The sequence below is a fragment of the Toxotes jaculatrix genome, chromosome 8 (genome assembly GCF_017976425.1).
Source record: "Toxotes jaculatrix isolate fToxJac2 chromosome 8, fToxJac2.pri, whole genome shotgun sequence".
Taxonomy (NCBI): Eukaryota; Metazoa; Chordata; class Actinopteri; family Toxotidae; genus Toxotes; species Toxotes jaculatrix.
Window position 1 is genome coordinate 7,344,343 of NC_054401.1, and position 16,104 is coordinate 7,360,446.

The window sequence follows — 16,104 nt, forward strand, 5'->3', positions numbered from 1 at the left end:
AGAGCAACTGTTTGAAAAGCCACTTAACAGCAATCATTGTAGTTTTCTCCATTTAACCACTTCATGGAAAAGATTATGGGAAGAAAGCAGCCATCTGATGTATGCCCACAGCTAAACCTGCATCAGTTTGCAACGTGATCTGCAGTATTGTGCACCTACTGAAGAAACATCAGCTCACTGGTTCCTTCACCTTGTACACAAAGAAGGACAGAAGCTGCACATCAACCCACTACATATTTTCGAATAACATTCCCATTGTGTGTTTAAATACAAGTAATTAAGACACTGGCATATGCAACCAAGAGATCCAGAAAAATCATTGATGGGCCTGATGAGTATTTTCTCACCACTGCAGGATCACTCAGTGTGGCTCTGTTTAACCAAACAGGTGAACAAGATCACTTGATTTAAAAGGAGCCATGAAAATCATGAGACTCAAATTGCTTTCTACACTCGACGAACATTAGACAGACCCTGAAGATCATTTCAGGCTCAAGACAATCAAGTCAGAAACCTTGTGCATGTCCACCCTGAATAGCAGCATCTGTGCTCTGATACATTTCTAAATTTAAAAGTACAGACACATCATGTGTTCTCCTGTGCTTCAAGGCTTCAAGCAACTGATGTCCATTTCTTGTACCTTTGTTTAAAATCCCAAACACAAAATTTGTTCTTTTTAAAAACAGACACACCTGCATGGTCAGGACAAAATGTCTAGAGGACAATAAAGGCCAACATCCTGTTCTTCACACTACTGACTTGACTGACATGTTTGTCAACAGAGTAGATGAGGAAGTGCTTTAGTGGAGCCAGTCTCCATATGAGCAAAGGAGAGGCATAGAGCATTAGCTAGTACGACCACAGCCTATATGCAAAAATGAGACACCTTTTACTACAAAATAAGAACTAAATATGCACATGGCAAAGAAAAGGAACAAAGTGCATTTTACTGGAAAATTATTTATGGTTTGTGAAATGCACTCTTGCATACCTCTGTTCTGCTTTCTATAAATGGCCACCCATGTGGCCTACAGGGGCACACAAAAACCACAACAACATTATGGACACACACTCAAACAAACATAAATTGGGTACTGAAATTGAATTTATTTGAAATCTGTTGATTTTTGATTACGATAGTGAGAAGATATAAATGAATGCATACAAAAGACCTGGTTTAGAGAGGAGCTGTTTTGCTTGTGAACACTGGCTTTTGTGTTCTAATATTTTTGTTGCTGCAGATGAACTATATTGTCATACTCTATTTTAAGTCCCCCCTTATTATGAGCATTGTTCTAATTCAAACCTGTCATACCGGTTCTCTCTCCTCCTCCTGTCTCTCTCTATTGCTCTCTCTCTCTCTCTCTCTCTCTCTCTACACTGTATGACCCATCCTACTCCTTGCTGTTGACTTGCCATGACTAGCCTCAGGAAAAGTTGCTCAATGTTAATGTTTGACAAGTAGGAAGAAGGCTCTTGGCTGCCATATCTCCCAGTCTTAGACAACACAACCACACTCTTTCAGTTCTCCTTCTACTCAAGTTTGTTTGCTGCTTTGTGAAGGAATTACATATTCAAATCCGAGGAAGAGCGAAAGAAAGACAACATGGGTGAGTCAGCTCTATTGCTTTTTCTTAAAGACAGATAGAATTTCTATATGTTGTTGTTCCCTTAGCTTTATCATTTACTGGAATCTGAGGATTTGAAACCAAAGAAAGTGATGTCAAAACTGAGTTGATCTGTGTGCTTAAAATGCTGTTGATTAGATAAAGTATTTTATTTTGACATGCAAATAACACTAAAGTAGTGGGGTATGGATACCATTTAAGAGCCCTGCATAGACTGAATGTATGCATTTGTGTTTGCAGAAATATTAGGCTGAGCTGATTTTTATATGTATCCGGAGATCTTTTTATGTCAGTGAGCGCTGGAAAACTGACTGACTTTTCTGCAATGTGTTGGTTTTTCGGTTCTGTTCTCTGAATTCTACAGGAAAACACTGACCTGAAAAATATGTTCTTCCACTTTTGAGGAATTGTTACTGACAAAAGAGAACTGTACGGTTTATCTGCAATAATCCACATTCACTCGAAGCCTGTATCCTTGGCTAGCTTCCAATGCTTTTGAAATGTCAGGACATATCAACTTGTGAGGCAAGTACGCCAGCCTTTGTGCAAAGAATCTAATTTTCTGCCCCATTTACGGTTCCACTGTAGAGGTGCTGGTGCTGATCGACTTCGAGGGCACCCTGGGAGACGAGCTCTCAGTGAGGGCAGGGGATGTGGTCAAGAATGTCACGCCCAGCGAGGATGGATGGCTTGAGGGGGAGCTGAGAGGAAAGAGGGGTATCTTCCCTGCCAACTTTGTCAAGGTATGTTAACAGAGCATTGTTCTGTAACCGTACTGTGTGTTTATATGTGTTCATGTTCATCCACATGTGTTACAATGTGCTTCGTTTTGGTTTTTCATTACAGGAGGTGCCAGTCTATTTGATAGGTGACAACAAGAGGGAACCACGAAGCCTTAGAAAAAGTACAATGCTAAGTCTAAATTCTCAGCGTTCTTTATTGTTTTCACAGTTATTAGCTTAAAGAGCAAAAAGTAGCTATACACACACTTTGACCAGAGCAGTGAAGAGTTTAAAGACTTTATATTTCTTCTGGAATTATACTTTTTGCCTAATTTTATCAATCAATACTTTATGTGATCAGGCTCCCACACATATCTATGATTTAAAAATTCAACATTTTGACACTGTGACCTTTATCAAACTACTTGGGATAGTTTTTTCCTCAAACAAAATGAGCCAATACTTCAAAATAAAAAATTTTTACCTAATGATGATAACAATAATAGATGGTATCAAATACTTCAAATGGTCAATATGCCCACTTGGAATGAAACTCTTCCTTCATAAGAAATTAAACCAGTTTAAATTCGCACAAGATCCAGAGTTACCTGCCTTCTGGCACTGCTGTGTCAGGCACGTGATATCAGTGCCAGTCAATTAGATATTATTACATTTAATGTACTCAAGTCTGCACTTATTGCAGTATACACCTCTTTTCTCTGCTTGCACAAGAGTTAACTCAAAATAAACCATGACAATATTAGACAATGCTATTTACAATTGGTTGGTTTTTCTCTCACAACATTTATGGTCTAAAATCTAAAATCACCAGCGTTTAAAATTGTGGTCAATGTGGTGCATGCATGCAGCAAGACAGTACAGCAAGCAAGTTGACTGTAAATATATGTTTACCACATCCTCACCACACAAAGCTTAACCATAACGTATGAAAATGGAGCACATCAAAACAAACAGTGCCTTTGAGGGATCAGACATGTTAGGAACGTGAATGAGCACCAAGTGCTTTGTAGTGTTCGCACTATCCCGTAGACTTGGATACTCTGCCTTCTGTCAAGCTAAACACACGACTATTGAGCTAGAGTTTCTCCATCTGGATTACCAGTAGAACACAAATTTAACGTCTGTCTGTTGATGTCGCTGGTGATTCTTTGTATTTTCAGCAAAGAGGATGAAACAGACGAGGAAATGCGAGGTAATGTTTGCCTACAGCCACGCAAATGAAGATGAGCTGGACCTGGCTGTTGGCGAGACTATTGAGATCATCAGAGAGGTAGAGTCCCTTCTGATCGCTGCTCAGACATTCACATTTGAACCCGAATTACCAAACAGTGACTCAGCACATTACTGCGAACGAGCTGCACTAGCTGACTGCTAAGCTGCCTGAAGCTAGGTATTTTCCTGGTGGTTCCTGAAGCTGCACAGTAGCCAAAACCTGAGCATTATATGTAAATCAGGGCATGGGTGGAATGTTTCAGCAGCCTATCTTCCCTGAGTAAATAAAGAGCCTTTTACTTATGAAATTCATTGATTGTTTGGGTATTACATTCTCTTTGTATTTGGCTGCCAGGCTGACAGAGTTTCTCATACATATACAGCTTTAAGGAAATGCACATGACTCGTTCTGAGAGTTCATGGGGATGTTCATGCCACCAAGCAATCAGAGATAACAGACTGATCATAATTTATGGAATGTATATGGGATGATAATGTTTCATGTTACATGCAGTGCTTATTTTGTCTTTAAAAGCAGTTCAGATTTATTTCTTTCATATGTTTTCTGCTGAATGCTGTCTCTGCCTGCTACAATCTACGTGACAGATTGAAGATGGATGGTGGATGGGGATAAAAAATGGCAAAGTGGGAGCATTTCCTTCAAATTTTGTCAAAGAAATCTTTGTTTCACCTAAAGGTTGGTAAAGAAAAAAACTATATGTATGTAAAAACTATATGTTTGGTCTTTTTTTTTTAAAGATATAAATAATTAAAAATGTCATTATTGCTCAAACTCTTTTATCCAGATGGGAAGCACAATGAGGGAAAGGCAAGACCCAAACTGACAGATGCAGTGTTCAGTAAGGAGGTATGAAATGCAGAATTAACTTTCCCAAAACACATATAAACCTTTTTCCTTCAACTTAATTTTGTTTTTGTCCCCATGAAGGCATCTCAGAGAGCAAGTGTGAGGAGCAAAGGGAAAAAAAGTAAGTTCACATTTTTCTAAAGTCTATATTACTCATAAAGTGTTAGCAAAATCATGAACTAAACATGAAGGAGATGCCCTCTTGTTAGACACTGTTTAGAATTCTGAACAGCATTTCACAAGCAACCAAACAGGTTTATTTATAACCTGAAACCATGTCAGCATGTTACAGGTGGTAATTCCTGCACTTTTACCTGAATGGTTTATGGGTGGGGTCAAATCTTACAGTAACATGGTTTGACTAATCACTGTACAGACGGAGTGGAATGTCCGTAAGGGATCAGGGGTTTACAGCTTTTATCTCCTGTTAGTCACGACCTCTTTCCAGTTCTTCTTTGAGCTAGTAATCTGACAGTTGCATACTGGGCTGATAAGATTAGTCATCACTGTTGAAATTTTTATATTCCAGTTCCACATGTACTTCAGTGCTCAGGTTCTTACTTACTCTCTGTCACAGTGGAGGAGTGTTGCCAAGTCATGTTTGACTACAAGGCCAAAGCAGAGGACGAACTGGATCTGAAAAAAGGGGACATTGTTGTGATCGTGAGCAAGGTTTGAGCACATTTTATTGTTATTTTCTGGCACTGTTTCTGCCTTGTTTTTCTCATGGTGTCATGCTTTTGGCAGACTAATAAACTCCTCCACGTGCAATTTCTTTTCTACAAGGTAGCTGCACGAGTGTTATATTGTTTATCCAGCCAAACCAGTTGAGTGGCGTTCAAGTAAATAATGTGCCAAAGCGCACAAGATGACGCACACATTTGAACGATACAAATCTGGCAGTTGCCTGAACCTTATGGTATTATGAAAATGAAACATTTCTGAGAAAGCTTCTGTGATAAATTGATAACAAGGCAGCCATGTTTCTCTTGACCGTTTGGTAACCTCTCGAGAGGTTATTTCACATCCCAAAGGACAGCGCTGTGTTTGAGCTTCTAATGTGACTCTTTAATCTCCATCTGAAGGAAACAGAAGATGAAGGCTGGTGGGAGGGAGAGCTGAACGGACGCTGTGGCTTCTTTCCTGATAACTACGTCATGGTGATACCACCAAAGGGCAGTCTGCAAGTGAGTGGACCTGACACACTGTCTCAAATATATTCTTGTTCGACTGGACCTTCCACATATTCAAGAGGTGTCTAACTGTTGCAGTGCCCTGCCATGAATCCATGGACATGCTTTATAGTAACTAATTTTGGCTATATTTTTTTATGTCCTCAAACTGCAAAGTACCTAATGTGTTTTTATCCTCAGCTGACAGTACACAGTGACTCAGGGTTGTCTTTACTCACTGAAAATTCCCTCAGTGGAAAGAGTGTGTGCAGAATAGAGATGTCTTTAATGCACAAGGGGACATACTTGCCAGCCTGTTGAGTTTTCCATTTCTCCTCCTCTAGTCTGGGACCACAAGCCAGCCGCCTGCACGCAAGATCAACAAGAAACTCTCAGGTAAGAGAACAGCATGTATTGATCCTACACAGCAGCACAGATGCTGGGCTCGGCTTCATGTTTTATAGGTTCTTTTCTGACTCATGATTTCTGGCTGCAGTGGTGTTTTGCCTGGCAGTTTGCTGACAGCTTGGATAGCGATGGCCTGTTGTTTTAGCAGATGGAGAAATTGGCAGCATTGCTGGGTGGGCGCTGTTTGGCATGTGGTATAAAAGCAGTCAAAATGGTTCCCTGATCAATTCCACTCTTTCAGTGTACCACTAAAACAATCTAAAGTCCTTACAGTATGCTTTTACATATTTATTCACTTCATTGGTTAATTAAACCCTAACGTTTTTCAATTTTCTTCTGCGCTTATTTAATGAACACAAAAATAAGCGCAGATTATTTTGAAAACAAAACTTTAACTAACAATAATGCTTGGGCCTCAGCACTCATCAAAAGAGTCTGATCAGTTCTGATTTTGGCCTAAATAATTGAATTTTTCACCCTGTTTGTTCATCATTACAGGTGGGAAAAGACTATTTTCACCGAACAAGCAGTCTGCCCTGTAGTGCATATTAAATAATCAGGAAAAGTATGTTTTGTTTTGTTTTTAATTAGGCTCCAAGTTAAACAAGTTTAAAAATCCTTATCATTGTGAAATTGTGTGAAATGACCAACAAAAACAAATACATCCATCTTGTTCGGGGCAACATCGAACTTTTAGCTTATCTGTGATTGCTGGATTTTTAATGTTTGTTATCAACTCAGAATAAATATAATGATAGTTTGGATGGTGGATTATCTTTGTAAAAGTATGGATTACTTTCAAATTTTCTAAATTGCTGTCATTTTTAATGTATTCACAAATTTTACTTTTACTGTTGCACTTTAACGGCCCTTGAAACAATAAAGATGCAGAAATCAGGTCTGCAAGCTGCACAGAGCAGGATGTGGCTTACAGTCAAATTTCGGTTGAGGAGAGCTGTCAGTGGTGCAAGATGCAGATTTAGCAAATTTCTGTTCCAACAAAAAATGTCTCTTCATACTTTCAGCTCTTGGTTGTAAATTCAAAGTGCATACTCATCAAAACATTTGTGGTTAAACAGGCAGGTGAACACAGTGATACACAAAATGCTCGGATGTCACCTGAACTGACCGAATATCAGCAGCATCTCACATTTTTTATTGCCACCGCATTACACTCATTACAGCATTTTTTTTTCCACACAGTATCACTCGCAAGAATTCTCACAGGAAGTCTCAGACTATAGTGAAATGGGGGATGGTTAGACTGGTCATGTGACACAGTTCAAGAGTCTTGGAGGAAACAAGGGGGTGGGTGGGGGGGGGCAGAGGAGAGCTCTGTCACAGAGATTTTCACAACCAGCACAAGAAGCAGCACTTCAGCTACAACTGTTGTGTGGATGGTTTGCTTGAGAGGGGATGTTACACAATGCTTTGAACAGTCAAGGTAGGCTTCCTGTGTTCTCATTTGGTCCGTTACTCATCTCTGAGTCTTAGTCCTAAGTTGTGCCTTTTTTCCTGAGAGCGATGCATTAGAGCTGTTTTACTTTTCAGATTTGTGCTTGTATTTATTTAGCTGGGTGGCAACCAGGTTCCTAACCCTTATCTGTTATCAAGCGCTTGACTTGCATGGCAAACAGGGATCTCTCACATTACCTTCAGTTCACTGAGGCTTCATAATTTAAGCATCCGTTCTCTTTTTTTTTTTTTTTTTTTTTTTTTTTTTTTTTTTCACTTATGCTCTTATTAATATGTAAATACTATTATCTATTTTATTTACTTACAACGTTTTGTATGGCATTCTGGGTGAAGAGCAAAGTAAGAATTTCATTGTACAGGGAAACCTGTTTCCTTACTGTGCAAATGACAATAAAACCTTTGAATCTTGAATCTCAGTCTCCAAGGCAAACTCTCTCACAGGCTGTATTATTGTGAGTGTCTATCCCTGATGAACTTGTTGAGACCCTCAGGAACTGTTATTACAGAACTACTGGATATAGCTGACCTGGTCTGCTGCAGTGATGTGCACATCCTTGCTTTCCCATGCAACTGCTCTTAAACTAAATTACAATTTAATTAAAAGCCCATTAACACTTTTTCTCCACCATATTAAACCATAATTCTTTCTGGGATTAACAACTGCAAATTACTCTCTCTGGCTAATAAAATAAGCCCGCAGCAGGTTGGCAGTGTTATAGTTCATCTAAGTCATGTCGATGAAAACAGTAATAGATTAATATGAGTTGGATGTTAGTGTAAGCAGTAAGTAACTGATAGAAGGTATCATTACATTTACTTATCGCAGGAGAAGCCACACCTCTATGAGGTGTGAAAGCTAACTACTGTTTATCAAAGGCAGATTTGCTGAGCATGCATGCATGCTCTTTTTTTTTAGCATCAACCTGCTTTATATTCACATTGTTACACACAGTGGCAGCTGGAAAATGCTCTGCAGATTGAGGGGACCTTGAAAATGGGTGCTTAAGAAAACATTTCCAGATGACTGGAGTCAGTCACTGATGTTACTGCTTCATTGTGTGTGCAGTAGTAAACAAATGCAACTTTTTGTGCTTTGAGTTAAATTTTTTAAATTTACTACTGTTTTTTCAGTAAAGACCGAGGCATCAGCGATGGAGAAAGGTGGTCCAGCAAAGACAAAAGGTATAAATGCCATTGGCTTCCATCGTGAATATAATATTAGTGGGACACAATCCAACTAAAAATAAATGATGTTGGGGAATAATAGCACAACTTTGCTTTACAGATGATAAACCAGAGGCTAAGGACCTGAGAGCTAATCCTCCAACCAAAGTCAAGCTGCCACCCATCAACAAGCCAAGTCCACCTCCAGTCAAAGAGAAGCCCAACAAGCCTTTACCCATGTAAGTGCTGCCAAACAGGTCTGATGTCCTCTCGCACTATTAATCTCCATGCATAACCACTTAAGACTTACTGGGGAATATGTTCCGCAAGTCAGAGACATGAATAGTGATTCATTTGCAACCTTTCTAAAGCAAAAAAGGCTTTAGGAAATGTCAGGAACACTTTCTCCTCTTTGGTCTGGCACCGGGAGTGGAGCCTTTAGATGTTAAAGGTTTTGGTTGCCGCCACCAGTTGCCATGGTGTCCTTAAAGAAGAATGCCAGGATGCCCGACCTTTAGTGGCTCAGTGGAAACTCTGGGATGAGTCAGATTGGGCCTAAACAGACGAGAGCAGCCCATTTCCTGTTTCCTGAGAAAAACACACACAAACGTACACACACACACACGACTGAGAAAACAAAAATGGCCCTGTCTTGAGGGGGCTGCTAATAGAGAACAACTTTTTCTGAAAATTGTTTCCAAGCAAATATATTTGGAAAGGCTCATTTACAAGTTTCTTTAAGAATCATTTTTAATGTTATATAAACTCACTCTACCAGGCCTTAACATTCAGGCTGATTATTTAAACATCACATCTGATTAAAACCAGTATGTAAATGTTACTGAAGCTGGGTTGTGACTCTGGAGACCTGCCATCATTTCATATGCGCTGTCAAAGTGAAACATGCCAAGACAAAATAAGACCTACAGAGAGACTTCAAGACTTCAGCTGACATGCTCTGCACCTGCACCCATCAGAGTTTAGGAGACCGGAAACCTCATGTAAAGTTTGTTTGTTGTTGTTTTGTTTTTTTTTCCCTTAGGCCTGTCTGAGCACCACAGCTGACTTTCACTAAAGATGTCAGAAGAACATTCTTGAGCAATTCTTTTTTTCTGCCCCTTATGTGCCGCAATGTTACTCTTATTTTCAGTAGAACCAATGGTGATGTGGCTCCTCCTCCTTCACCAAAAAAACCAGAGGAGAAAGAAACCGACCAGTTTGATGGAGTGGATGTGCAGACTGAAAAGCTGAGCCATCCTACAGCAAACAGAGCCAAACCACCTCATAGAAGACCACCATCAAGCCCGGGCACAACAGCACCAGTATGTCCGATTTAGTGACAGACTAATATTGATGGATTATTTCTTTAGTACAGCATTTGCCATGTATGAAAAACATGAAGGGAAGAGTTACATAATAAATGGTTAACTGGGGGAGCAGATGCTTAAAACCTGCTAAACCACATTAGTAGTGCTAACCAGTATTTCTGCAGATGACCTTTGCAACTTGAGACTATAACTGCACTAGTGAGGCTTCTCTTTACTTTGCCTTGTGCTTTCTTTCCAGATAAAAGCACTTAAATATTTGTCATACAATGATGAATGAAAGGCGTTTCTTGGAAATGGTCCCACATACATTTTAGGCCCATTTTTGTTGTTTGATGGTATAACCTTTTTATTCCCACCTTTGTATTGTCGTCCAAATGCAGTGACATTTTTCCACGTCTATCACAACTTGCAGAAAATGTTTTCTTAACTGTTTTCTAACTACTCATGTTCTAGACTCACCCATTTTGCTGTAATGTTCAGCAGTTATACAGGAGAAGTTATCGTAAAAGAGGAAGAGATAAGAATTTCTGCACTTGCACCCTAAATAGGTCACAATGCAACGCAGCCATGAGATGTGTTTAAGCAAGAGAAAAGGCCCTAGTGATAGACACACCCAAAGGTTTCACGAGCTGCCTACATTCCCACTCTACACTGATGGCAACATGTTTAGGCCTGATCTCTGGGTTATCAAAAGTCATTCTTGGAAATAAAGGAACTTACTCCCGAAAGTATCCTTTTATGGTTTGTACTTGACTGCCTAAAAGACAGTTGATAAACTGGCGGGTTGTGAGGAATGATTGTTAGCAATGACTGTCATTAAAGTTGTGACTGTTTCTCTCCACAGACTCAGAGTGAGACAGAGCCAGAGATATTGCCAAAAAAGGTCCAACCAGAGAAATTACCTGGCTTGCAAAAGGTTTGTAACTTTGACTGATTTCTGGAATTTCTGGATGCAATAAAGGGCATGTGGTTTCATTTTGTTTTGAGTTTTCAGTCTGAGTTAACACTGCTTAAGAAATAATGATCTGTCCATTGTGTAGTTTCCATTCATTTGCATGAGTGCATATTTTAGTATGAAGCCAGTGAACGTCACTGGGCTGTACTATGTCATGAAAAGCAACTTTATTCATCACAGGGTAAAGAAAATCTCCTGCCATCACCTGCAAAGCCTGAGCCTCAACCCAAGACGCCACCTCCTGTTCGTACAGCACCGCCCAAAGTGGGTGTAGATGGCAGAACTGTGACCCACAAAGAAGAGCCAACTGTGGAAAGCCTACAGGCTGAGATCAAAGAGCTGAGGATGGCTCTGGAGCTGCTACAGGCTCGACACGAGTAAGTAATACTCATCTGTAAAGTGGACATGTTTAAAACTGACTCGGTATATCTGGGAGGTTTTTACAAGAAAATTAAGCTACTCATCTTGAACTAACAGAGGGACTAAAAAACATTAAAAAAGTGTTTCTGTCTTCTCTAGCTGAGATGGTAGACACCCCTCTTTTAATAATTGTATTTCTGATGTTTGTGGATACGTTAGCCCACACAGGAAGTGACTAATCAAAACTTAAGAGACAAATATAAACTATGCACTTAATGTAAGTGCTCCATCTAGAAAGAAACTCGACTCAAGAATGTTACATCTTTTGCATCTCGTGTCTCTTTGTAGACACGTGATTTCCTGGCCACTGAACTTCTTAGGCCATTTGAAGCTGTCAACATGTGATTACAACCAGCTTTTGAAATTAATCTATGAGGTCATGTATTTTGAAAAAACTTATTTCCGTTTTTGATTAAAAGTATACTACGTAAAAAATATATATCAGCTTAAAACCCCTACACACACACACTCCACCTACACAGTTGTTTCGCTTTATGCTGCCTGATTAGACATCTTCTAAGTACTGTGTGGGTGTGTGCAAACTGTTGTTGATTTCCATCTCCCTTACTCTCCTGTTAGTTTTGTTTCTGCCATTCAAGTGTCACATCTTACTCTCTAATCGTTCTTATTGGTCCATAGAGTTTTGTGTCATGCAATTCCCTGCATAGCTCCACCCAGCTTTAAACCGTCTAGAGGTCTGACCAGACACAGTAACTGTCTGATTGAAACGCTGGCGTGGGTGTGCAGGGCCTGTAAAGATTTCTTCATGGGGAAAAAAATGGCATGAACATGATTATTTGCTCAAATTGATCTTCTATAACAACATTCATCTATGCTTGTTATCATGTAGGTGTTACAGCTTTAAGGCACCTTTAGACAACAGCAATCATTAGTTTATTTCATTATCACATTGTGCACGATGGGTCTAATAAAATGTTGGTCTCAGTCTGTGTCAGACTGTACAATATCAGTTTAAGGCATAGCACACTGTATGATGGATGTGTGGTTAATCACAGTGCTATGGTACAAAGACAAAATATATGAGAGAAGAGGTACGTCATCAGCTTGTGTCATCCGTCTTATCCATTCTCATGTTTTGGCAGCTTCTCTGGGTTTTCCTTTTTTCCTCAAAAATGGCATGTACAACATATCGCCCCAGCTGCTGCCCTTGTATTCTGATAGGCTGGTTTGTAGACATGGATGGTAGTAGCAGTCACAGTGTGAAGAATTTGGTTCTAAATTTCTGATACTGTCTGAATTTTGTCTTGGGTTGTCTTTGGTTACCAAAACTCAAAATTGGCTGTTGCTAGACTTTGCACACACACTTCCCCTTTCTGTTCTGACTTAACTTATTCACATTTCAAAACTAACTGAATAACTTATAAATTCACTTATCTCTTCATTTACTCAGTTGACTCGACTGGTGGTGTGCTGTGTGGCTGACCTATTTCGACATAATCATGTCTACTGTCTCCTCTTTTTGTCTCTGTCTCTTTTGATCAGCCAAGACATGCAGGAAGTGAAAGAGGAACTGAGGAAGGAGAGAGACAAACAGCAGGCACTGCAGGTAAGTGAAGTGTGTCTTGAGTTTTGCATGCATTTTTACTTATTGCCTCTGAATATTGCCAAATACAGAATACAGAAGCTGTGGTTCCCAAGATCATGACTGTGGTATAATTTCTTGTTAAAAATGTCTTTTCCAAACAGGAGGAAGTAAACAGTTTGAGGATGAAACATTAATCCCCACACACGCTGTGACTGGGCTGGCTGTCTGACACTGTGCTATGCAGGCCCTTGAACTGCAGATTGAAACAAGTTGAACATTTTTCTGACATGGAGTGGAGAGGGAGAGGACAAGCGAGCGCTCCCACTGCAGACACACAAACGAGGGCTACATTAGAAAGTATAGTTGGACATAGGATCAGGCTACTCCTGCACTGGACCAGAAAAACTTGATCCTTCAAAAGACTTTTAAATGACATACTGTTAAACTTTTTACATATTTCAGAGCAGGGAATGACAAATATTGGTCCTAAGTGGGTTACACTTGGTAGCAAATTAATGTTCTACATTTTTTTCTATTTAAACTGTCACCTCTATGACTTATTATAGGTTTTACTGTACTTTTAACAATAATGCCTCAGCAGAATATGTAGTGTTCAGTTGTAAATATACAGTTGTAAATAGGAAGAAAATTGTGATGTCTTTTGCAAAGAACTAAAAGATAATCTTAAGCCATCCAAAGGAACTCTTTTATCTGAATGTTAATACCTGAAATACTACTGTCAAAAACAAGGACTGACATGCAGGTGAATTTCTACATCAGAATGTAATGCTGCATTAACCCACTGGGGGGCACTGTATGCCCACTGCTCTACATAAAGAGAAGTGCTAAACTTACCAGTGAATGCTGGAAAAATGAAAGTAAACTGGTGCTACTAACCTCACATGAGAAAAAAAAAAAACAAATTTAATTATAAAAGATTGGGTGTGTTAAAATTTAAGCTTTGAGAAAGTGACTGCTGTGAATGGATGATGATGTAATTAGAGAAAATTTTTTAACATGCTATTGAATTTTGAAGAAACTTTGTGGTCAGCAGCATTTTTGCTGTTAAGTGGAAAAGGCATCCCGTGTCTCTCAGAAAAACTGACTCACACTGAAAATAGTGACTCATCGCAATGAATGTGAACATGGGAAGATTTAATAAGAAATTCTTTGCACCCATCATAAAGAAAGCGCTTCAACTTGACCATATTTGGACCGCACCATCTGAGGAATAAAGCATATAGATTTGGTTTTGGCTCCAAATGGTGGTGGTAGTTGTGGTGGTGTGTTCCTGTCTAAGCCTACTAGTGTTGCCCACTGCAAAGCACATCTGGACAACATCTGGAGCTCATCAGGGACCGGGTGCTTCTGCAACTGCCATGGGAACATACTATTTTTAAAAACTGTGTTGAATAATGGTGAGCAAGGGCACATTCCCTTTTGCACAAGGAGTGAAATAAATGAAGGCAAAACAAAGGGTCAGATGATGTTGCAGAAAGATCAGAACTTTTAAAAAGATACGAAAATGAATGCCCTTTCTGTAAAGCCCTGCAAACATAAGTGAATATTTCACTTCTTTCACTAAGGGACCTCTAAAAGAAACCGTAACCTCAGTGCTGACAGGCACTACTTTATACTTATACTACAGGAACTCTTATAAATTCTAATACACCACTTGTGTGAATATTTGACTCACTTGGAAGAAAATAGCTCTGTATGTCTCAAACAACAACAACCCGGCACTGTAAGACTGGAGAACTTTTAGACAAGCAAGATGGAACTGTTGGGAGTAGTGAAAACTGAGTGCTGAAAACTGAAGCATTTTGGAGCTCAGAGGTCAGACACAAAAAAAACCCTTGGAGTTAAAATTAGAACTAGCGAAAGAGGAGCTGAACTGAGAAAAAGAACAGTTTGCCTCTGTCAAAGAAAAGGGCTGGACGGATTCAGAAACAAATCATACACATGACCTCATGGGAGATGGTAATAAATCAACATTTTAAAAAGATCATTTTAATATGGAGCCATTTACGGAGGAGAATGATTAGGCAGACACCCAAAGAACTGCTTTTATCCTTATTTTAAGAATGATATTGTTTGCTGCATTTTATACGATACAAATATTCAAATTTGACCACTGCAATAAAATGAGAATAGTTTAACTATTTAAAGGAGTGGTTAAATAGCATGGATGTATCTATAGATGCTATTATCTATAACGGGGTGTTTTCTGGAATCAGCCAAAGAACCACAAATGACAGCCTTACATCGTGTATTATGTTCATCTTTGTAGAGATCTTTCCCACACTGTGTTGTGGTTCGGATTTATGGCTTTCCCTAACTGGATTTCCTTCGTGCTGATGTTCACTTAATTTTATTGATGTATTGTTTCATAATTACGATAAGACTAAAATATGTTGCTTCTAATTACATGTGCGTCTTGATTACATCCTGCAAAATTAAAAGGACATCATTCAAAATATTCAGTCATGGGTCTAGTGAAACATATTCTGGGTCCTATGATTTTGAGGTAGACACCATTCACAAGAGGTTTATATAAATATAATTATACTGCTACTTCAAAGACTCCACACCATCAACGCCACTGATTTCTGAAAGCCCATGACCACATGAGAGGCTTTTCCAAGACCTCAACAGAGAAGACTTCAGTGTGGGCTCCATCTGAAAACAGAGCGGGCCCCAAGGCAAACCTGAACCCTGTCTGCTCCTCCAGCACAGTGTGTACTTTGAGGAAGACTCTAGCGGAAGTTGTTGGCTTGCTTTCCTCTCAAAGCAAGAAAATCCTCCATGCAACACTATAACCAACCTCACAGCACAAGGATGTGAGACTACCAGGTTAGCCAACAGAAAGAATGTGGACACATGCCATACCCTGATGAGTATTTAGTGTATTTTCCTTTATAGATATGCCAAGAAATCATTCTTTCAAAATTTGTAAATCGCCAAACCACTGAAGATTTACTCGTGATAATGTCCAGTACAAATATTCGCCGAGTGCAAGCAATTCATCAGTGTTCTGTAAGTCTTACAACAATATTTCAGTCAGCCAGCTCACATGTAACAGATTTATTATGTGACTACAGAGCTGATGTTAGCCATCTAAGCTCTGACCTCGTCACTCCCTGCGAGCATGCACCAAAGTCAGAACAGCAGCATTTTGGAAGTG

The 16,104-nt window shown here is 39.5% G+C and overlaps 1 protein-coding gene across 2 annotated transcripts; it reads left to right on the top strand.

Moving 5' to 3' along the window:
- Positions 1-1,413: 1,413 nt before the first annotated feature.
- Positions 1,414-13,889, top strand: sh3d21 (SH3 domain containing 21). 2 transcript variants are annotated; one of them, XM_041044615.1, is made up of 17 exons: positions 1,414-1,610; positions 2,217-2,371; positions 2,475-2,532; positions 3,532-3,641; positions 4,190-4,280; positions 4,390-4,451; positions 4,533-4,572; positions 5,029-5,123; positions 5,537-5,638; positions 5,968-6,019; positions 8,639-8,689; positions 8,793-8,910; positions 9,825-9,993; positions 10,844-10,915; positions 11,135-11,331; positions 12,878-12,941; positions 13,082-13,889. In XM_041044615.1, the coding sequence occupies exons 1-17, from the start codon at positions 1,607-1,609 to the stop codon at positions 13,112-13,114; spliced, it is 1,473 nt and encodes a 490-aa protein (XP_040900549.1). In that variant the 5' UTR covers positions 1,414-1,606; the 3' UTR covers positions 13,115-13,889. The 2 variants fall into 2 exon arrangements, with proteins under 2 accessions (XP_040900549.1, XP_040900547.1); XM_041044613.1 differs by having other exon boundaries at positions 1,417-1,610; positions 9,822-9,993.
- Positions 13,890-16,104: the final 2,215 nt, after the last annotated feature.

Bases quoted from the DNA above. Each gene is read 5' to 3' on its own strand.
- sh3d21 (XM_041044613.1), top strand. The intron at 2,372-2,474 runs GTATGTTAACAG...TTTTCATTACAG, and splicing joins TCCCTGCCAACTTTGTCAAG to GAGGTGCCAGTCTATTTGAT. The intron at 4,281-4,389 runs GTTGGTAAAGAA...TCTTTTATCCAG, and splicing joins AATCTTTGTTTCACCTAAAG to ATGGGAAGCACAATGAGGGA.